This window comes from Phascolarctos cinereus, unplaced genomic scaffold, assembly GCF_003287225.1.
Source record: "Phascolarctos cinereus isolate Bilbo 61053 unplaced genomic scaffold, phaCin_HiC Scaffold_2;HRSCAF=192, whole genome shotgun sequence".
Lineage (NCBI taxonomy): Eukaryota > Metazoa > Chordata > Mammalia > Diprotodontia > Phascolarctidae > Phascolarctos > Phascolarctos cinereus.
Genome location: NW_027555625.1, coordinates 357,190,823 through 357,214,023, shown reverse-complemented (window position 1 = coordinate 357,214,023; position 23,201 = coordinate 357,190,823). Strand labels below are relative to the sequence as shown.

Genomic DNA, 23,201 nt, shown 5'->3' with positions numbered 1-23,201 from the left:
GAATTCTGAAGTTCTAAACTTTTTAAAGCTTATAATACAGAATGTACATAATGATGGAGTCATGTGTTCTCACAAAGGTCAACAGCAGAGAAAGGTGCAGGATTCAATTCAACAGATTTTTTTTTAAGCACATATCATGTTCAGGAACAGAGGATTCAGTACTATGCACAGAGAGGTGCTAGCTAGAATGACAAAGGATAGAGGATTCTATTTCACAGAAACTAGGAAGAGCTAGAAGAATTTTTTAGTGATCTGTATAGTATGTGTGATGTTTGTCATTCTGCCAGAATGGCTATGAACTAAATACTGAGCAGTGATGAGCATTCACATTCAGTGAATTAAGCACCTGCTATGTGCCGAGCACTGCGCTTTGTACTAAGGGAGACGTCAAGTGTGGGTGTGAGGAAGGCGCTGACCACTCCAGTTTATGATCCGTGTAGGAGATGAGATGCATACACAGCTGACAGATCACAATATCACTTGCTGTGTGAAGTCCCAGGAAGAAGACTTCATGGAAGAGATGGAAGCCAAGTTGGCAGAATAAAACCAGCATTCTTGCCAACCTCCTCCAACAACCCCTCTATAACAACTCTTTTTCAGTCTAGGGTAGTTTAGGAAGGCAAAGAGGTCTGCAGAAACTGGCGTAAGGTCTGGGACCGCAATGCAGTGGAAGCTTTACGAGCTATGAGATTTGGAAGAGGTGGTAGCAGGGGCAGTACCAGGAGTACCTAGGGATGCTAAGAGACTGAATACCTGATCAGACAAAGATTCCAGAAGACTCCTGTGGTAGCTTTGAGTGCCATTTGGCAGCTCTGTAGCCCATTGTACAGTTCCAGGTTACAGTCCCAGAGGAGAAAGGAGCAGTTGCAGTCGTGAGGGAGCAAGGGCCCTACCTGGGTGAGAAGCAGAGGATAGACCAGAAGAGCACTGACCAGACCTTTCCAAAGATCACATTATTTTGGAAGCACTGAAAATGTACAGGCCTCACTAACTATGAAAGCAGCAGAAGGTCATGCACTGAAAAGTTAAGCAGAGCACAGCTCAAATGTAAAGTCCAAAGTTACGAAATAGACTGGAAATATCACCAAATAACAACAACAAAAAAAACTTGACCATAAAAGACTACTGTGGTGACAGGGAAGCTCAAGACACAAACTCAGAAGACAATTACTTAAAATCTACAAGCAAAGCATCAGTGAAAAATGAAGATTGTACACAAGCTCAACAAGAATTCTAGAAGAGCTAATGAAAGAGATTTTTAAAAAGAGCAAAAAAGATTGACATGAAAGATATATAAGAAAATTATGAAAAGAGAATTAACAGCTTGGCAAATGAGGCACAAAAAACCCCTGAAAAAAAAATCCCTTCTTAATTAGAATTGGCCAGATGGTAAAAGAGGTACAAAACCTCACTGAAAAAAAAACTCCTTAAAAATTAGAAGCTAATGACTCCATGAAATATTAGGAAACAATAAAACTGAATCAAAAGAATGAAAAAAAAATAGAAGAAAATGTGAAATATCTCATAGGAAAAATAACTGACCTGGAAAACAAATCAAGGACAGATAATTTAAAAATTATTAGACAATCCAAAAACCATGATCAAAAAAAGAACCTGGACGTCAGATTTCAAGAAATTATAAAGGAAAACTGCCCTAAGATATCTTAGAACCAAAGGACAACATAGAAATTAAGAGTCTTTCTGAAAGAAATTTCAAAATGAACATTCCCAGGAATGTTATAAACAAATCCAGAGCTCCCAAGTCAAAGATAAAATATTGCATGCAGCCAGAAATAAAATTTTCAAATACTGTATAGCCACAGTCAGGATCACAAGGCTTTAGCAGCTACTACTCTAAAGGAGTGGAGGGCTTACAATATGATATTCTGAAAGACAAAGGAGCTAGGATTACAAACAAGAATAATCTAGCTAGCAAAACTCAGTATAATCCTACCAGGGTGGGCTGGAGTGGGAAGATGAATATTCAGTGAAATAGAGGATTTTCAAAAGTATTCCTGATGAAAAGACCAGAGCTGGGTAGAAAATTTGATATTCATACACAAAACTCAAGAGAAGAGGTGGTATTCATGTTGACTTGGAGGTAGAGGGGGGAGGGAGAGGTGCAGAGAAGAAGCTAGATACTATGTCTATCTTTCCTGGACCGTAAATGCAGCCACTCAGAAGTCTAATCTTGCTACTATTCAGCATGGAAGTTTTGACCTATTCTGGTTCCAGATTGAGTTAGTTCACCCCTCTTTAGGCATCCTGGTGTTTTCCCAATGCCAGGGGCTCCACATATTGATGCAGGACTTTGTGCAGACAGTGGATTGGTTTAGCTCTGCTACTTCTCAGATCTCTTGAGCTCAGGTAATGTACAAGCCTCAGCCTCCCTGGCAGCAAGGATTATAGGTGTTTACCACCATGCCTGGTCCTATTGAGCTTTGAAAGGTGGGCTCGACAGGTAAAGGAAAGTAAGGAGAACCCTACTAGATGTAGGGAACAAGTGTCAACAAGGACAGAGAAGCAGTAGAGCATATGGCATGCATGATCAGGCAAAAGATTGAGTAGTCCTTTTTGTCTGGAACCAAGTGGGGCGTATGTAGGGAGGGGACCAGGGAGGGAAACAGTATAGCCTGGGGAGAGGTGTGATAATATCCAAAAAGACTGCCAACTTAGCTGGTGGTGCCAGTTTATAGAAGATTCCGAATACCAGATGAGTTTGAACTTTGCTCAGTAATCAGTAAGGAGCCACTAAGGATTTTTGAGCGAAGGAGTGATATGACCAGACCAGAAGGATGGGTCTGGCAGTGTCTGAAGAATTGGATTGTGTGATGAGTAAAATAACACTGAAGAAAACTAAGGCATGATTTTCTCCAGGGCAAAATAATAGTTTGTTAACAGTGATGCATATAGCTGTTAGTAAAATGGGTCACTGGCCACCTCAGCAAAGCCAGGGACCAGAGCATGATCAGTTTATTAATTAGACCAGCAGTAGCAAATAAATTGGGTCAATGACCAAAGACCCTGAGTAAGGGTGACATAGGGTCTTTGAAACCGAAGTGTGTCTTCTGATTGTCCTGATCAATGAGATGACATCATTTGGACCTCTCCTGAAAAAGGTAAGACAGTCCCAATGGGTAAACATTTTGATGAGCTTAAGAGTTACTACCTCAGTTCCTCCCTATTACTTCCTCTTTGGGAGAGGGGAGTGAACTTCAGGTGATAGGATTGGTCTGCACATATGGGTGTAGTCTACAGTGGCTTTGATTGAACACTAGGATGAAATACTAGGATGCAAACTAAAATAATAGAATTGAGACTCCAGTGACCAGAGGCTACCTGAGTAAAGGGTAGAGGCAGTTAAAAGACAAAAACTTGACCTTTAAGCAAGCTTCTCCAGAATGTAGGCGATGGGTGAAGTTACAGGTTAAGGAGTTTAGGCTTACATGACATGGAAGAATATTAACCTATGCCAGCCAAAATTAGAGCAAAATTTTAATTTTATAATTGGAAAGAGATAGTGGAGGCCAGAATACCTGTTAGGAGACTGTTGCAATAGTTTAGGTAAGTGCCATCTAGGTGGCACAGTGAGTAGAAAGTTGGCCCTGAAGTTAGAAGGATATGAGTTCAAATCTGGCCTCAGACACTAACTGTGTGACCCAGGGGAAGTCATTTAACCCTGTTTGTGTCAGTTTCCTTATCTGTAAAATGAACTAGAGAAGGAAATGGCAAATCACTTTTGCCAAGAAAACCCCAAATGGGGTCATGAAAAGTCAGGCATGACTGAAACACAATTGCTGTATATATTTCTGTAGGTATTGAAGGCTTGCTGATATCATTATCCAGCTGTGACATAAGACAAAACTCCACACTAAATTTCATTTTATTTCTTTAGAATCACTATTCTTTTGTCTTAACCACATTAAAAAAAATCTTCAGGACTTGCATATGTTTTAAGACTAAGGCAAATTAAATCTTAAACTTTTAAAAAGCTTTGGAAAAGTGACTAGTATAGAGAAGAGAGTCATAATTAGAGCATTGTATTCCGTTGTATTCCAAGCTAAAAGACCTGAATTCTGCCACAGGCTTATTCCGTGAATTTGGTCGAATCCATTTCTGCTACACTTATCCAAGGTTTCAGTTCTGTTGCCCGTAAAATACGGAGCTTAGACTACTTAGATTATCATTACTAGATGATATCCGAGGTCTCTTTCAGCTTCAGCTTTCTAGAATCAGTCACAGAATTGCAGAGCTGGGAGAGACTTCAGAGACCGTTGAATCCAACCCATACACAAATCTGTCTACAAAGTGCCCACCACCTCCCCCTCAGTGTCTGTCAAATCTCCAACAGTTCTTTGAAGCAGGTGCTGTTATTTTTTTATAAGTGGGGCTTGAAAAGGTTACGTAATGTCCCAGGGTCATACAGCAAATAAGTGGCAGAGGCAACTCAAACCTAGTTCTGCTCACTCCAAATTCACTACTCTTTCAGCTCTTTAGCTACCTCCCTTTCCTATTGACTCACTATTCCCCAAACTTCTCCGAGTTTCCTACCTCTGCACCTTTGCTCAAGCACAATTTCCTTTACCTGAAATGACCTCTCATTTTCCTGTCTTCACCAGTACATATACCTCCACAAAACCTTCTCTGTTCCACTCCCAGCCAGGAATGATCTCTTGATTTCCCCTTCTGCTAAACTCATAACAAGAGTAATAGTAATAATTTACTTTTAGGGGCAGCTAGGTGACGCAGTGGATAGAGCACCAGCCCTGAAGTCTGGAGGACCTGAGTTCAAATCTGGCCTCAAACCAAACATTTGACACTTACTAGCTGTGTGACCCTGGGCAAGTCATTTAACCCCAATTGCCTAAAAAACAACAACAGAAAAACCCCTTACTTTTATAATATGGGGCTTGTTCATGTGAAGCTTTTCTCATAATAATGCTATAAATGAGATTGTTGTTGTTAAGTCATTTCAGTTGTATCCAACTCTTCATGACCCCATTTGGAGTTTTCTTGGCAAAGATACTGGAGTGATTTGCCATTTTCCTTTTCCAAGTCACAAAGAGTTGGACACAACTGAAAAGATTGAACAACTATCAAACATTCAGATACACAAGCAAGCAGTTAGTGACGGGGAAGTAAAGTGTGAGAAGACTAGAAAGGTAGGAAGGGGCAAAAAGGCCAAATTATGAAGAGATGTAAATGCCAAACAGAGGAGTTTATGTTTGATCCTGGAGGTAATAAAGAGCCATAAGAATGCATTGACTAGAGAGATGATAGACATCAATTAGATTACATACATGAAAGTGAGTAAAGGGATGAATTAGAGGGGGGAGAGACTAGAGGTAAGAAAACAAAATAGGGGGGCAGCTAGGTGGTGCAGTGGATAGAGCACCGACCCTGGATTCAGGAGGATCTGAGTTCAAATCCAGCCTCAGACACATAACACTTACTAGCTGCGTGACCCTGGGCAAGTCACTTAACCCCTATTACCCAACCAAAAAAAAAACCCCAAAGAAAACAAAATAGAAGGCTGTGATATAATAGTGCAGGTCATTCCATTAGTTCCTTTCAAGGAGGAAGGTTCCATACCTGTCAAGGGAAAAGGATGTTCAACTGTGATAGTACCACTACAGGTAGATGTTAGAATAAGAGTGATGTGTAGTATATTGAAAAATTCCATTCCTAGCTTTGCCAGTGACTTTATGTCTAAGCAAATCAGTATTCCCTTGTGAGACCTCAGAATCCTCCTATATAACATGCTGGACTGGGTCATCTCAAAGGCCTTCTGTCCTGACTGCCATTTTATAGTTCTGTATCAAATGGATCAGACTGAATTTTAATTATCAGAAATCCTAGGACCCAAACAATTAGTATATTTGATTCATATATTTCCATTGGATCTAGAGCTGAAAAGAAGTGTAAAAGTCATCTGGTCCAACTTTCTCATTGTACAAGGAAGAGAAGGAAGCTAAGGTGACACAGAGATTGTGATTTTCCCAAGGTCCCATTTGCATTTTCAGGCACTCCAAGTCCCCTTTTGATTTGTACTTGCTACATAGGCATCTACCCTTTGCTTACCTCCTTGAATCCCTTTACTCAAAGAAAATTTAGTTATAATTAAAAATTGGGAGTAATAATGGAAGGGGGAGGATCTGGTGAAATGTTTATTTCCATGGTAAAAACAGTCTTTCATTTGTCATTGCTGCTAGCGTCCATGACATTGACAGGGATAACCAGCCAAAACACAGAGTAACAGCTGCAGCTATGGGTGTTGAACAGAGAAAAAAAACAAGCACATGAAGCTGAGTGATGGAAGTGTGAAATAGGCAGGGTACAGTTAAACCAAAGGAACAAAAAGTAAAGTTGCAGCTAAGAATGAATGAGATATAAGCTGTCTAAAGTGATTGTTTTGGCACTGTACAACTTCGTGTTAACAATGGCAACTCAGTTTTACTTCTTAATATATTGGTTTTCTTCTTCTAGTAGCAATTTCCTACCCTCCCTTTCCTGTCATAAGCCTTTCCCAGAAAACCACAATAAAGGTCTTCCCCCAAGTGGGACCGCTGTTCTTGCTCAGATCTCTCCCTTCACCAAAGGCAGTGGTGACCTGGGTTCATTCTAGTAGAGGTATCTCTTGAACTCAGCCCAGGCTCTGACAGGTTCTTAAAAATGCTAATTGCCGAATATGTGCAAGATAGTGGGCTACAGGGGCAGCTAGGTGGCACAATGGATAGAGCACCAGCCCTGGATTCAGGAGGACCTGAGTTCAAATTTGGCCTCAGACATATAACACTTACTAGCTGTGTGACCCTGGGCAAGTCACTTAACCCCTAGCCAAAAAAAGAAAAAAGATAGTGGGCTACAAATATAAATATAAAATGCTTCCTAAGCTGAAGGAGCATATGGTCTCCTTGGGGCTAAGAGAGAGAGGCCGTTTGGCACAGTGGAAAGGGCGCAAGTGTTTGGGGCAGCTAGGTGGCACAGTGGATAGAGCACCGGCCCTGAAGTCAGGAGGACCTGAGTTCAAATCCGGCCTCAGACCAAACACTTGACACTTAACTAGCTATGTGACCCTGGGCAAGTCACTTAACCCCAATTGCCAAAAAAAAAGAAAGGGTGCAAGTGTTTAAGTCAGATGGCCAGGGTTCAAATCCCACCTCTGACATACAGTGACTGACAAGTCAGTCTCAGTTTCCTCATCTGTAAAATTAGAGAGGTGGCTTTAAATAGATGATTGTATGGCCTGGAGTTAAGTTCAGGGTTTTTGACACTTGGACAAATGACTTTATGTCTTACCACTCCCATTCTAAAAACGAGGATGATAATAATAGTTGTACTGTCCATCTCATGGGGATCAACTAAGATAATGTAAGCACAGTGTGTTATGAACCATAATGTGTTCTTTAAGACGTCAATAAATATCTTCCTTCATAGTTTGACTCAGATGCCCCCTCATTTATGTGGCTTTCTCTGATATGGCGGATAAAAGGATGGGTATGTGAGAAATTTTCCTAGGGACTCCAGCACAGCTTTTACCCTAGTAACAAGGTATATAACTGCTGGGACCCCATGCAGAAGATCAAGTTGGAAACTAGTTCATTGGAGGGAGAAGAGTAGTGTGGGGAGATAAGGATGGGTGTAGTTGTGCTAGAGACAGGCTCCATGATGGGCTACCATGGAGAGGTTAGAATACTACTCATCTTTCTACCCTCCTGTTTATCACATAGCAGGCAGATCACCTGTTGTGTTCAGGCCAAAACTCCTCAGGTGCCACCTGCTTTGGAGGCCACAAACAAGGGCACTGAGAAGTTTAGTGACTTGCCCAAGCTCACACAGCCAGTGTTTCAGAAGGTAGGACTTGAATCCAGGTCTTGCTTGCTCCTAGGCTGGCCTTCTCCCCATTGCCACTTCCAGATTCTCCCCTTATTTCCATCACTCAGTAATCTCTCTTCTTTGAAGTTCATGCTATTCGTATCTACCATCTAATCAAAATCCTGATAACTGTTGTCTACAGACCCCAAGTCACTCCCCTTTCCTTCTTCAATGAGTTTGGTACATGGCTCACAATTTTTCTCTTCTGTGCAACTCCTGCCCTCATGTTAGGAGACTTAAACATATATATTGACTCTCCCTCAAACACTATATAGACTGAGTCTATACTCAGTTTCTCAACCTACTTACTTCCCATGAGATACTGTCTCCACTCCACCTCAGCCACCTACAAAGATGGCCATGCCCAGAATCTTGCCATCACCTACAAATGTACCACCTCCATGTTCAGGAATTCTGAAATCCCCTTATCTGACCACAACCTATTGACTTTTCACCTCTCCCTCTTCCTTCCCATATAAAACCCTACTTTGTCCACAGTGTGATCTCCGACCCCTTGATCTCTCAATTCTCTCCCAGATCTCCTCTGCATTAGCTACTCTCTTCTCTCTTCCATGCCTTGATCCCTTGGTGAACCTTTTCAACTCCACACTGTCCTCCTCTTTTGAATCCCTACCTCTCTTATCATATCAGTGACTATGCCCAGCCAAGCCTCAGCCTTGGATCACTCCCACCATTCATCACCTTCACTCTTACACATGTGCTGCTAAAAGAAAGTGAACTTAGCACTTAGTAGGTGCTTAATAAATGTTTATTGATTGACTGGATTTTGCTCGATTATGTCACATTGCCTCTTGTATATTTTATAAATATGAGTTGCTGTCATTATAATAAATTCTAGAGTGTCATGGCTAACTGAAGCCATGAAAATCACAAATTGAAATACATACGTAGCTCACTTGACAAAAAGCCCAGCTTTTTTTTTACTTTTAAGACCTATGCTCTTTCCAGTGTCACTTTAGCTCACATCTTCAGCATTCTTTTACCAAAGTAGTAATAACAAATACTTATTAAGCTCCTGCTACACATAAGGAACTGGAGGTGCTAGAGACACAAAGACAAAAATGAAACAGCCCCAGCTCTCATGCTTACATTCTGTGGAGAAGACAATATGTATACATAGACATATATGCAAAATAAATACAAGATAATTTTAGTGTAGGGAGAGGCATTAGCAGTTGTGGGGTAAAGAAAAGGTCTCATGTGACATTTGAGCTGAGCTTTGAATGAAACGAAGGATTCTGAGAGACAGAAGTGAGGAGCAAGTGCAGTTCAGGTTTGAGGGACAGGAAACATGAAGGCGTAGAGGCGGGAACATGACTCATGAATGGCAGACCTGGAATTCAGTCCCAGGCATCTGATTTTACATCAAGTTCTTTTTTCTACCATAGTAGGCGGCCTCCCTATTCTGAAAGAGAATTGTTCTTGAAAGATTTGCCGTTCAAACAGACTGTCTTTCAGTTCGCTTTAGCTAACATTTAGTAAAGGCCTACTTTTTGCAAGTTATTATCTACTGAAGTCAGAAACAGGTCGTTAGAAGCCCGTTAGTCATAAGCATTTCTTTCTTTCTGGTATCTGTAAGGAGCAGCGTTTTGGGCACACATTCCTTGTCATAGTTTATGTGCTGTTGATGCAAGTTTTGATTTTCTTATTGGGGAAGTTGAGGGGGGGAGGGTAGGTAGATTTCAATTCATATCATGGGGCTATTGTGCTAGTGTGAGGCATCAGAGTGCTCATTGTGTCATGTGTGTCAGTCCAGTCAGACTGAAGGGTTGAGTCCAAGTCAAGGAAGGGGAGTACACATGTAGCTGATCAAAACTTTTTTTTTTTGCATGGATCCATGAACTGTCATTGCCACCCCTGTCCCCCAGATGAGTTCCAGACACTGGAGTACATTAAGGTGTCTGCTTCTAATAGAAGTTAACAGCCCTCTCTTAAGTGGCATAACACTCAGGTGGGCTGCCTGCTGATAGGAAGTTCAGAGTTAGAGCTTTATCTAGTGCCATTGGAATTTTTCTCCAACTTTGACCAAGCTTGAAGACCCACACTGTCCATGAGGAGGTGGTACAATAGGTTAACAATGTATAGATTTTTAGTTTCTAAGCAGCATGCATCAGCAAAAGTTACAGTCTGAAACAGTTAGACAAGAATCACTGTTTTCTAATCATAGGCAAGCATCATAGAACTCTTGAATAGGGTCTTTAAAATGCAGCCATGCTCCTGCATTACAAACAAACCAGCCAAGGTGGAAAATTATGTCAGTCAGATTACAAAAATATGGCCTCTCTCTTAAGGTAGAGTAGACATTACATTAGGCACCATTTGCTAAGGGGTGGAAGGGTGTTATCTACACACCAGATAGAGGTTGCAAGTACAAAAATGGAGCAGTTCCAAGAAATATCAAGGGCAGAGGCTCATGAATGGGGGTATGCTTAGCCATGAAACACCATGTTGAAATGTGTTTCATATGCCACAGGGGCCTGTAATGACCAGGTTTTCAAGAATATTAGTGACCTCTTTTAGAATCAGAATATGGGAGTTTGAACGAATTAGAGATTACCTAGTAAAAAGTCCTTTCGTTTTACACATGAAACAGCCTAGGCCTAGAGAGTTAAAGTGATTTGTCCAAGGTCATATAGCTAGTAAGTAGCAGAACTAGAAATCTATCTCGTGTCTTCTTAACTCTGAGTCCAGTGTTTTTTCTCCCATGTCATGCCATCTCTAGATCAGGAGTTCTTAACACCCAAAAAATATACAGATAGATTTCAGGGGATCTATGTACTTGAATGGGGAAAAAAAATCACATTTTTATTTTCACTAACCTCTAACTGAAATTTTAAATTTCCTTTAATTGTGAATTTCTCTTGAAAACATTATTTTGAAAAGAATCCTTAGGTTTCACCAGATTGCCAAGGGGGAAGGACAATGTCACAAAAAAGGTTAAGAATCCTAACTCTAGATCAGCTGCTAAATAAACTCTTTGCATGTAAATTATATCTTTGATAGTATCTTAACAGAACTATATGATTTATTCATTTGGATTTATATTGCACTCTTGTAGTGATCTTTTGAGGATATGAGATAGCTTAGTTTCCTCTCCCTTGTGAAATTAATATTTAAAGAAAATCTTACAGTTCAAAAAATCCCTTTTATCTCTGAATATGAAATCATTTTATTAATCCCTCATCCCTATGTAGTTGGTAGGTATTCTGTACTCTTTACTGTACAGATTGGTACAGAGATGTAGAGTGACTTCCTCAAGGTTAGCGAATTTATAATGTATGATTACTATTTAATTTGTCAAATAACTACTTAAAGATCAGAGTTCTTTAAAAGCAGAAGGACTAACTCATAAGATACAGAGCTCCCCATTCCGTAGAGGTGTCTAAAAGACTGAACAACTGTAGCAGGAACACTGTCTAGAAAAATTCTTGCTTAAAGTAGAGATTGTGGTAGATTACCCTCTGAGGTCCATTCCAATTTAAAGATTTTTTGAGTATATGATCTTTCAAAAAAATTTATGAACTACATTTAACTATCTTATATACATTATATTCACAGTTGTTTTATATATATATGTGTGTGTATGTGTGTGTATACATATATACACACATAGTTTATATATATATATACATCTTTGCCTTAGACAACAAATGAGAATGACATTTCTTTATGTAAACTCTAAGAACTAACAGTTTAATTTTTTTAAAAAATTGGTCCTGCTGCACAAAGTGCCTTACGGACTACAAAAAGTTTTCTTTACCACAACCCTATGAAAATATAAATATTATCATCCTCATTTTAAAGGTGAGGAAACTTAGGCTGACACAAATAGGTAAGTGTCAGAAAAGGGACTTGAACAAAGATAATCTGACTCCAAAGCCAGTGGTTTTCCACTATACCATTGTGTCCTTGGTTTTATCCACATACAGTGACCCCATTCCATCCTGCCTCCTCCAACAGCTTGTTTCCTCTTGTCATCTCCACTCTCTCACTTGTTTTCAATTTACCTAACAGGTAAAACTTCATTTTAAAAAAAATATTGATCAGTTATTGGGATGTAGGTTCTAATGCCAGCAGAGCACAAGTTTTGGCAAATCTTGCCAAACTGGAAAGGCTTGAAGAATGGGTCTATCAAAGGACTATGTATCTGCTGCCTAGCTGAGTGTAGACTGACAGATCTTGTGGTTGGCTCCTGGATGATGAATTTTTCAGCCACAACCACTCATGAAGATCATATAATAAAACAGAGGGGGTTGAAACTTTTTTGGTGGAGGGAGGATCCACATTGGCAGAGTCCTGAATCCTTGATGTATTAAAGTAAATGTTGACTCCTGTTCAGTAGGTGTTTGTTGTTTCCTAAATAGATATGCTTTATTAGCTCAAAATAGATCCTCAGAAGCTTGCTCACTTTACCTGAGTGATAACTTCTTCTTAACTTCCTATTTCTGTTGAGGGCAATGCTCTTCTCTCCAGTTACTTAGATTCATAATTTTGGAGTCATTCTTAACTCTCCTCTCCCTTACTCCCCACATCTAAGTAAACTGTGATGGCTCACTGATCATAACTTCCATGGAATCTCTCCTGTCTATTATGTTCTCTCTGATTGCACATCTCCCACCCTCATTCAGACCTTCATCTCTTCTCTCTAAGACTATTGCAATAGCTTCTTTATCGGTCTTCCTGTTTGCAGTTTTTCCCTTCTCCAAGCCATCCTTCATATAGCTTCCAAATTGATATTCTTAACTGTCTACACATGGCTAGACAGGTCTGATTCTGTTACTCACTTGCTCAAGTAACTTCAGAGACCTCCAAAGGCCTCATGATGGAACATGCTATCCACATCCAAAGAAAGAAAGAACTATGGAGTTTGAATGCAGATTGAAGCATACTATTTGCTGTTTTTTTTCTTCTGTTGAGTTTTGTTTCCTCTTTCTGGTGATTCCTCCTATTGGTACTAATTCTTACTTACAACATCACTAATGTGAAAATACGTTTAATAGGAATGTATATGTGTAGCCTATATCAGATTGTGTGCTGTCTTGGGGAGGGTGGTGGAGAGGAAGACGGAGAAAAAATTTAAATGCAAAAGCATATGGACACCAGAAACAAAAACAAAAGCGTATGGAAGTGATTGTTGATAAATTCAAATAAATTAATTTTTTTTAAAAAAAAGAAAAAAAAGAAACTTCAGAGACTAACTAGTTATAGGCTAGGGGTTTTTAACCATTTTTTCTGTCATGGACTCCTTTGGTAGACTAGTGAAGCCTATGGACACCTTATCAAAATAATGCTTTTGATATGATATAATATATAGGATATATATGTATAATATAATATATAATAAAATATATAGAATAATCAAGGAAACAAATGATATTGAAATATAGTTATCATTAAAAACAAAAACAAATCCAACATACAATTTCCTCTGTCATTTCAAGTCCTCACAGTTTGGCTCTGATCGACATTTCCATGCTTATTTCACATTATTCTCCATCTAGCCAGTCTCCTCCTTGCTGTTCCCCATGTATGACTTTTTATTTCCCACCTCCATATTTTTGCACTGATTGCCCTCTATTCCTGCAATTCATTCCCTCTTATCTTCTGCCTTTTAGAATCCCTAGATTTCCTCAAGGCTTAGGGTACCACCTTCTGAATGAATTAGTGGGTTAATCCATAAACATTTATTAAGTACCTGTTGTATGCCAAGTAGTGTGGTTAGTACTGGAAATACAAAGAAAGGCAGAAACACGGTCTCTACACCATAGTTCAGATTCTAATGGGGGAGAACAACATCCAAATGATTATGTACGTAAGATGTGTACCATGTAACTGAGGGGTGATCTCAGAGGGGAGGCACTTGTAGGGCTGGGAAGAGGAGGGGGAGACTGGGAAGGGCCTTTTCTAGAAGATGTGATTTGAGCTAAGTTTTGAAGGAAGCCAAAAGATGGAAACAAGGAGAGAAAGCATTGCAGGCACGGGCTTGGGAGATGAAGTGTCGCATCTGAGGAACAACAAGAGAGCCTACGTCACTGAATTATAGAGTGGGGGGGGGATGCGTAGAATGTAAGAAGACGACAAAGTTGTAAAGGGCTTTAAAAGCCAAATTGGACATTATATTTGAACCCAAGTGTAATAGAGAATCACAGGAACTTTTGTTGAATGGGCTGGAGGGGTGATGAGTGACATGGTCAGAGCTATGTTTTAGGAAGATCACTCTTGCAGCCGATTGGAGGATGGACTGGGGGGGGGGCATGGAACTTGAGGCAAGGAGACCAACCAGAAGGTATTTGTAATATTAAAGTGATAAGAGTGTGAGATGGCAGCTGTGTGAGTGGAGAGAAGGAAACATTGAAAGTTGTTGTGAGTGGACAGAAGAAGACATAAGTGAGATGTTGTGAAAGTAGAAATGACAAGACTTGGCAACAGATTGGATATGTGAGTTGAGTGTGAATTAGGAGTCAGGGATGCCAGAGTTTCAAGATTGTGTGACTGCGAGGGTGGTGGTATCCTCAGTAGTAATAGGGAGGTCTAGGAGGAAATGTAATGAACTCTATTTTGGATACATTGAGTTTGAGATGTCAGTCTGGGGAGAGAGGGTAGAGCTGGATAAATAGATCTCTCTATAGTGATCGAATCCATAGGAGCTGATGAGATCCTCAGGTGACATAGGGTAGAAAGAGACAAGAAAAGGGCCCAGGATAAAGCCTTGGACGTGGGGCACCTACAGCTAATGGGCTTGACCCGGAGGAAGATCCAATAAAAGTGACCGAGGAGTGGTCAGACAGGTTGGGGGAAGAACCAGGAAAGAGAGGTGTTCAAAAAGCCTAGAGAGGAGAAAATATGCAGAAGATGACAGGTAGTGTCAAAGGCTGCAGAGAGGTCCAGGAGACTGATGACTGAGGAAAGTCCATGAACATCAGGGAAATATTTTCTTTAGGGGAAAAACTATCAAAAACAACAACACAGTTCTGTTCTATGATTTAATTTAAAATTACTGTCACATACCTTTAGAGCTGGAAGGGCTCTAAATTATCTAGTCTACCCTTTCCAACTTAGAAGTGAAGAAACTGAGGACCAGACAGGGAGAAGACACAGTCACAGTCAGTAGCAAAGCAAGGACATCTCCTGACTTCTGGCTCAGTGTCTCTTTCCACTGCATTCAGCTGCCAAAGGTGTGATAGTTTTGAATTTCATGGAATCCTAAAGTGGTATAATTCAGAGGTATAAGAAAATTGAGATATGGCAACACTAAGAGGCATTGGGATTGGCTGCTGTGTGCAGCCGTGGACAGGCTTCCTTCACAAGAATGTGTCGGGTATAGAGTTAGAAGAGCCCTTTGAGATCATCCCACCCTGAACCTCTGTTGTGCAGTGGAGAAATCTGAGTGGGTAAAGGACTTCTCCAGTGTCACACGGGCAAGAAGTGGCCCAACCTGCATTGGAGCCAGGTCTTCTGACTGAAAATCCAGGGCTCCTTCTACTACCCAAAAGGCAGCAGCTGACTTTACTAGCATTTCCAGAAGGGCACATGGGCTGGCTGCCCTCATGCACATGGTTTAGTAGAGACAATGATTAGCTATTATTTGAGAGTAACCATAGAGAAAGGGATAAAAAATAGCTTTGTGAAGAGCTAGTTTTGGACAGATTCAGAGGAGTGTCAACAGGTCTGGTCTTGGGTTATCATTGTGGTCTGTAAAGGAATGTCCACAGAAGTCTGTGTTGTCACTGAGACTATACACATGACTTAAACAGGGAGCAAGTGACAATGAAGCTGCAATAGCAGTGCCAGGTAATCACTGCCTGGCTTTATTGTACAGGCTGACGTTTCCCCTGCTTCCTGACTCTAGAGCAGAATAGTGGCTCCAGCATTCCTAACCTGGACAGGATAACAAAAAAAGGCACTAGGAATCATCTGACCAGCTCCTGTCAGTTTTCAGTTGAACGAACTGCTACCTATTCCTTTTCAGAGGGGGAGGTAAAGCTGTTTTAAGTCCTTGACACAAGAACATTTTCATCTGCATGTGGTTTTATGTTAGGGCTATTTGAATTAATAACTCTAATATTTATAATTTGAATAAATTACCTCTAATATGTTAAATTCTAAGTTCATGAAGTAAACTACTCCTTAATGAAAGCCAAAATAATGAAAAGAAAACTCTATTGAAGCTCTTCCTGATACAAATTTTATCATTATCATTATTATTATTGCTAACAATAATGATAAAAAGAAATAGCTTATGTTTGTATATTGCTGAATAGCTATGAGTTGTTTTATGCACGGTCTCTCAGAAGAGTAAGCAGCCCTGAGACAACAAGGGCCGTGCTGTGTCATACATATTTTTATTAAAGTTTAGTCTGGAGTTGAAAATGTACCACTTCCACTATCTAGTGAGCGAGTCATTTACCCTTTCTACATCTGTAAAATGAGGAGGCCCTCTAGCTCTGACATTCTGTGGTTGTGTGTGATCTCTTTTGTATGGGACAAAGCATCATGTGGCAGAGAGAACATTGGAACTGGGATCGGAAGACTGGAGTTCAAAGAGCAACTCTGGCCCTTTGTAGATGTGTAACTCTTTAAAAATGAAGATCACAATGGTACCTGGTTTTAGGAAGCACTTTGCATACATTATCTCATTTGATTCTCACAGCCGTTTGAGGTCATCGGGTGATAATCATGAATTTCCATCTTGAAGGTTCTTAAGAGTCATATTTCCCAACCCCTTCACTTTATAAATGTGGAAACCAAGACCCAGAAAGGTCGTGTATCTTGCCCGAGGCAGTGCAAAAGAGTGTTGGACTTGGAATAACAAGATTTGAGTTTGAATCATAGCTTTGCCACTGACAACCAGGTGACCTTTAGCAAGTTACTTAACTTCCATAGGCTTGAGTTTCCTCATTTGCAAAGTGAAGAGGTTGTAGTAGTAAGTAAGTGACCTGAGTCCCCTTCTAGCCCTAGCTGTGATCCTTTGATTTAATATAGATAGTAAGTAGATTAGCTGGGATCTGATTACAAATCCAGCACGCTTTCCACTGCATCACACTGCCACTGGAGATGTTATCTCCTTTTTACAGGAAAAAAAAAAACTGAGATAGTAAATTACCAGTGGTTACCCAGCTAACCAATGTCAGAGGTACAATTTGAACCCAAGACTTCCTGACTTTTATGTCCAGCACTGTGCCAGACTGTCTCACAGGACTATTTGATGAAAGCCTTTTCTAAGTCTTAAAAATCTGTTGAAGAATGAATCATCGCTATTCCTTTCTCTTACCATACTAAAATGTCACACTGCCCTCTATAACTTGGTGTGATCTTTTGGGCTGCAGTGGGTTATGGTAACCTAGTCCTGCTACTCTTCTTTACCCCAAGCTCTAACAGTCGCTGTGTAATTCTTCTTCATGCTTCCAGCCTGTGGGAATCAACTTAGTTAGTGTCCATTCCAGTCCTAATGACCAGATGTTGTGGGCAATTGACAACAAGTGGAATGTCTATGTCCGAGTTGGAATCACTGAGGAGATGCCTGTGGGAACTGATTGGGAACATGTGCCAGGTACCATAAAAATAAAGTGTTTTTTCATCCTGATCCAGTTCCTTCCTTCCTCCCTTGCCCTCTCTGCCTTCCTTCAGTTCCTGACACACTCACTGTGGCCCCACTACCCTCCCCTCTTATGACCTTGTGACTCGAGTCATCATCTATGTTTCTGGTGCCCAGGGTTCTGGGCAGCCTGCACCAGTACTGATGCCCACCCAAGGTTTCCCCAGAGACACACACACAGTACACAGTGAAAGTCCCACGTGAGTTCTGGACACCTCAAAGCTTCTGAAAAAAAGATGCCTCCCCTAACTCTCTGCCCTCCCTCCATCCAAGCTGTGTAATGGCAGCAAATGCCCCAACCTGTAGCATAGGTCTGCTTAGTCTCCTGCCTGCTGGCAACTCCTGAGCAAGAACAAGGCGGAGGGATGTGTCAGGGTCATTGTTGAGAGCCACCTTGTCCTGCCTTCAGGATTTTAGCTGCCCTGGCTGTGGTAAGAGCTAGATTTTCTGGGATCACCTGCCAGGTTATTTTTAACACATTGTTAACATTTGTAGTGCCAACCCCTGCGTTCTGAATATATTGCTGCTATCCTTCCTCCTCTCCACCCCTCCCCTCCCCCATTGTTACTTATAATCTGCCTGTGAGTCAAGTGACGGATGTCTGGAGAAATAGCTGTTTGATTATTATGATGCGTCTCACCTAATCAAAACCCAGTTTGTTTTACTTCAGGAATTATATGGCCATATCTGTTTCCTTTCATCCCACTTGAAAAACAGTTATTCCTGGTCTTATGTGAATGCTAAAAAACATCATTGCTTTCCAAACTGCCTAGAAAATATGGCATTCTTAATGGTGAAAATTTCTGAACAGTTGAGGATATAGAAGCATCAAGCCTTTATTACTGTTGTTGTGGTTTTAATTAGTTCAGATAGCAATCATAAGCAATGGAAGTATCATAGGATCTCGAGCTAGAAAGAACCCTGGAGATCATCTAGTTCATTCTTTCATTTTATAGATGGGGAAACTGAGGCATAGAAAGGTAAAGCTAATTACCCGGTTTCATGTCAGATAATAGCTGAGCCAGGATTTGAACTCAGATCTTTAAAAAATATATTTGTAATGGCAAAGAAGTGGGTAATACTCAAATTTAACCACCCAGGTTCATAGATTTAGCTCTGGAAGAGGCCATCTAGTCTAACATCCTCACTTAGCAGATGATAAAACTGAGGCCCAGAGAGGTTAATTGACTTGTACACAGTGACACAGGTTGGAATTGGCAGGAAGCCAGGTCCTTTGACTTCAGTCCAGCACATTTTCCATGGTATAGCAGTGCTTCTCAGTTATCATAAGCATCTATCAATCATTTGCTGGGTTGAGTGAGGTTTGGAGGGCTATTTATTCCCACATTACTATACTTTCTGTATTTTTGTATTTGCTTTCTATAATTTTTCCATCTTCTCCCTCAACATTCACTACATTTCTCCCAACAGTCAGTGTACTTGCCTCCAGCAGCCCTGCCCCCAGCTCTTCATTCTAAGCTGCTGTGGTCTGAGAAACCAAATAAGCAAGCTGGTCAGAACTCTGTGTCAAAGAAACATCAATAGATTCTGAATGAGAACTGAAGGAGCTAGCCCACGAGTCATACATGTGAGCTCTAGTTCAGGGCTTTTATTAGCTATTTTAGTTGCAGAGAAGCCTTTTTTCTCCCTTACTTCAGGACTATTGGCTGGGCTTCAGATAGGTTTTAGATACTCTAAACGGGCAAGACTCTTGAATTTTTAAGTGGCTGCTTTCCTTTGGTTGTAAATGAAAAGAGAGAGGCTTTTTATGCTCCTTGAGGACAAGGATCATGGTTTTTCCTTCTAATGTATTCCCCATAGCTCCTAACCCACTGCTACGCCCATAGTAGGTCCTTATTAAGTGTTTGATAAATCTCCTAAGCTTTGTCCTTACTAGTGTAAGCAAAAAGATGTTACCCTGAGTCAGGAGACTTGGGTTCTAGGCCTACATTTGGCACTAACTAGCAGTGTGACTTTGACCAAATGAATTCTCTTCTTTACACCTTAGTTTCTTTATCTGTCAACTGAGAAGGTTGGAATAGATGAGCAGTAAAATCTCTCTAGTTCTGATATTTTGTCTTCTGTGACACTAAAGTCCCTTCCAACTTTGATGTGCTATGGTTCTGTGACTCATTAAAAGACATGAGAACAGGGAAACAGTCTACAGAACCAAAGACATCTTCCTGAATTTTGTGTCAAAGGGAAAACTAATTCTTATGGAAGAGAGGTAGCTCTTACATTCCCAGATAAGATATTAGAGCCACAAGTTATCATATATCATGGAATACGTCTGCTTTAGGATTACAGGCCTCTCATCTAGCTGTGAGTACAAGGACAGTTTGGGCACACTGTGCGAATGGTGATGTGGCCCGACGATACGGCATCACTGACAAGAACCCTGCAGGAGACTACTGGAAGAAAATCCCTGGGAATATGTCATGTTTGACAGGCAAGTCATTGTGTGTCTGTTTAGCTTTGGAAAACCTCATTAAAAAACAAAACAAAACCACACACATTGGTAGGCCTTTTTTCCCTGAGTTATCAGAGCACAAATGAATGGGTACTAAAGACAGAATTGTGGGAAAAGCAGAAGAGAGAAACTCCCATTTATCTTCACCTTACCAAAGTCATCACACCAAAACAGCATCATTTGGATACCCAGGGTTGTGGCCCTCTTCTTGCCTCCTACCCCCACCTTCCTTCCTTCCTTCCTTCCTTCCTTGAGTTGAATTTATAAAACCATCAGGAGCCAATCATTAAAATCTAGATGGGCCTTTGTAGTATAAATAATTTGTTCTATAGATTGTTAGAGCTGGAAAAACTTTGGGTTTGAATTCTGACTGTATTTGTCACTATGTATTTGGCCCTTCTGTACCTCACTCTCCTCATGTTAAAAGTGAGAGGTTGAACTAAATGTTCTCTACAGTCCCTTCTGTCTCTTAAGTTCTAGCATCCTCTCCAAATTTCTGTGTGTATTTGCACAATGAATACCTACCCTGCTGGCTTCACGGGATTGTTGTGAAGATCCCATTTATACAGTTCTTTAAGATAGACAAAGCATTTTCCTTACAACAACCTTATGAGTTAGGGAGTAGAGGTATCACTGCTTCTATTTTATGGAGAGTAAACTGAGACTCGAGACAGAAGTGATTTGCCCAGGATCGTACAATTAATAAGTGTCAGCCAGGCTGCAAATTCTAGTCTCTACTAACTCTAAATTCTGGTACCTTTCCCACTACATATTTGATCTTTGTGAATCAAATAAGGTAATGAGTGTCAGGCTTTTAATACTCAATGTTTTATAAGTATGATTTGTTAATGTTACTATTAGGCTCTAAATTAAAACTCACTGTTTTCTTTTCAGTGACCCCTTTAGATGAACTATGGGCTATTGGCCCACTAGGGTATCTTCTCCAGCGTCTTACAAAGACCTTCAGCCACTCCCACATCTTGCAGAAAACGGGCAGCACTTCAGTCTTACTTCATCCTGATGACTTTGAAGATGAATGGGAAGTTATCTGAAGAGACTTTTGTGAAGGATTTCTCGGGAATTCCTATAATTGGCACAACTGGTTTAGTCAGCTCCCTTTTGACATGTTCCCTATAACATCTGACCGTCCATCCCAAGTGAATCTACATGTTTCAGTATTTCTTTGGAAGCCAACAACTGTGGCAAACTGAAATTAAACTCTTAATTGTAGCAGCTCATTCTGAACCATTAACTCAGTTAATCTCATTAGTTGTGACAACAGCTACTTTTCAACCTCATTCACACTAACATCTATAAATATGTAGTATCTTTGTGAGAGGGACTTCTGTTGTGTTCAACACATTGTCAGCAAATCTCATTGTTGGATAAAGTGAAATTATCTTAAGTTCTTGTCATCAAAAATTCAGGCTAGGCTGCAACATAATGTCTGTGTACATTAGATGAAATTTCAAATCTTCAGCACCAACAAGAATTAGTAAATGTAGATAATGAAGTAGAGTTTGTTGGGTTTTTTTCCCCCCAAAATGATGGATTAGGACCAGCATGATCACTTTCCTGTTATAAACATGTAATGGCCCCAGGGCTAAATGGAGGATCAGGTTAATGCTCTTCGACCATCACAGCTTGTTCAGATAATGGCTTCAATTACTCTCATAGGAGTTGATTCTCCTCCTCTCAGGCAGACACTCAGAGCTGTTGCAAAATTGATGATCTCAACTCCAGAAACTCCAGAGGGGGCAGTAGGTGGAGATTAAGTGCAGCAGGCTAGGATGAGTGAATGGACTCACACAAAGGCCCAGGATGGTGTTCTCCCTGACTGCACTCAGGGCAAAGTAGTGGTCTTCTCATTCCCATAATATAAGGCAATTGAAAGTAATAATAGTTAAGGCACATAGATGAAAATGAGATACACAAGTGTATGTAGATGCTTGAGATGTATCCCAAAAGCTGAGTTAGTGATGAGATGGGGAGATGTTATCACTACTGGGAGTATAGCTATGTTAGCTAAATTTAGCAGTGTCTTTAAAGTTATATTTAACACATGTTGCCTGTGGGCTAGATGAAAACAGGCAACATCCTCAGTCAATTAATCATTGCCATTCTTTTGGTTTTTCTATAAGCCTCTCTGAGATACCTCATTCTTTAAAAATCAGTACTAAAGATATAGAATAAAACTCTTCTGTTCAAAAATGATAGTGGACTTTTACCCTTCTACTTTAGGTTTATCTTGAGTCTGTGCTCCCTTATCAGCCTTGGAAGGAGCCAGTTTTAAGAAGGGCAAGGGGGAGCTCAGCATCGTGCAGTCAGCCTCGAGAGAAGGGTCTTGTTATCCTCACCACTAGGCCTCTACCTGGGCAGCAGGCCACTCCCCATTCAGATCCACACATCAGCACAGTGAATCTACAGAAATGTTAACAGTCCTTCAGCATGAATTCTTGGGAGCTGCTCCCTAGCATCTGCCCACCCCAGCCAAACTTTATGGTAGCCTCATGTCCCTTGTAGAGCCAGAGTCTCTGCTCTTCCCTCTCCCTCCACCTTTGAAAGTATCGGTAAACACTAATCCCAACCAAGTGAGAGGCTTTTTGTTGTTTATGATTTGGGGCCAGGTCTTCAGCCCATCCCTCGACACCTATTTTATGTAAGTGTGTCAGGATGTATGGGAGTCACGCTGTTGATTGGTGGAGGTACAACCCTAAGGTATATACAGAACGACCCAGTCACAGAGAAAGGAGTTTTGTGTTAACAATTGAGGAAGAATCTAAACCAGAGGTGTCAGACATGTGGCCCAATCCCTAATGCTTCCAGAACCAGATTTAAATGTAACTGGGAAATGTTTAACAAAATAAATAAAAATACAGTAAAACAAAGATAATGTTAGTTTGTGGTTTTCTAAGTCAGTATGCAATCCACAGGGATCCATTTCTATTTGAGTTTGACACCACTGGTCTAAAAGATTCTTTAATGAGGACACTTTTATATAATACTTTGTATTATAGCCCCAGCCCAGGTGCAAGTTCTGTGCTATATTATATACTGTGCCTTGCTTGGTTCATAATGGATATGGAAGCCCTTAAGTCATGGAACTTTTAGTGCAATCCAAATTGAGTCTGGTTAATAATTATAAAAGTCCTCTGGCTTCATTGCTCTAAATAGAATTTTTATTTGGGTTTTAACTTTTGCTTGTGTTTTGAGAGTGCAATAAACTAGACTTTTTCAAAA

At 40.5% G+C, this 23,201-nt stretch overlaps 1 protein-coding gene across 5 annotated transcripts in view; it reads left to right on the top strand.

Moving 5' to 3' along the window:
* Nucleotides 1-23,201, top strand: part of TECPR2 (tectonin beta-propeller repeat containing 2) — a 147,957-nt gene extending 124,756 nt beyond the window's left edge. For 3 of the 5 annotated variants that reach the window (XM_020971107.2, XM_020971108.2, XM_020971106.2), the window contains exons 18-20: nt 17,305-17,446; nt 19,791-19,940; nt 20,856-23,201. In XM_020971107.2, the coding sequence (XP_020826766.1) occupies nt 17,305-17,446; nt 19,791-19,940; nt 20,856-21,013 (450 nt within the window). In that variant the 3' untranslated portion in view covers nt 21,014-23,201. Of the gene's footprint in view, nt 1-17,304; nt 17,447-19,790; nt 19,941-20,855 lie in introns of those variants that run through there. The other 2 variants (XM_020971109.2, XM_020971111.2) reach the window with 2 other exon arrangements.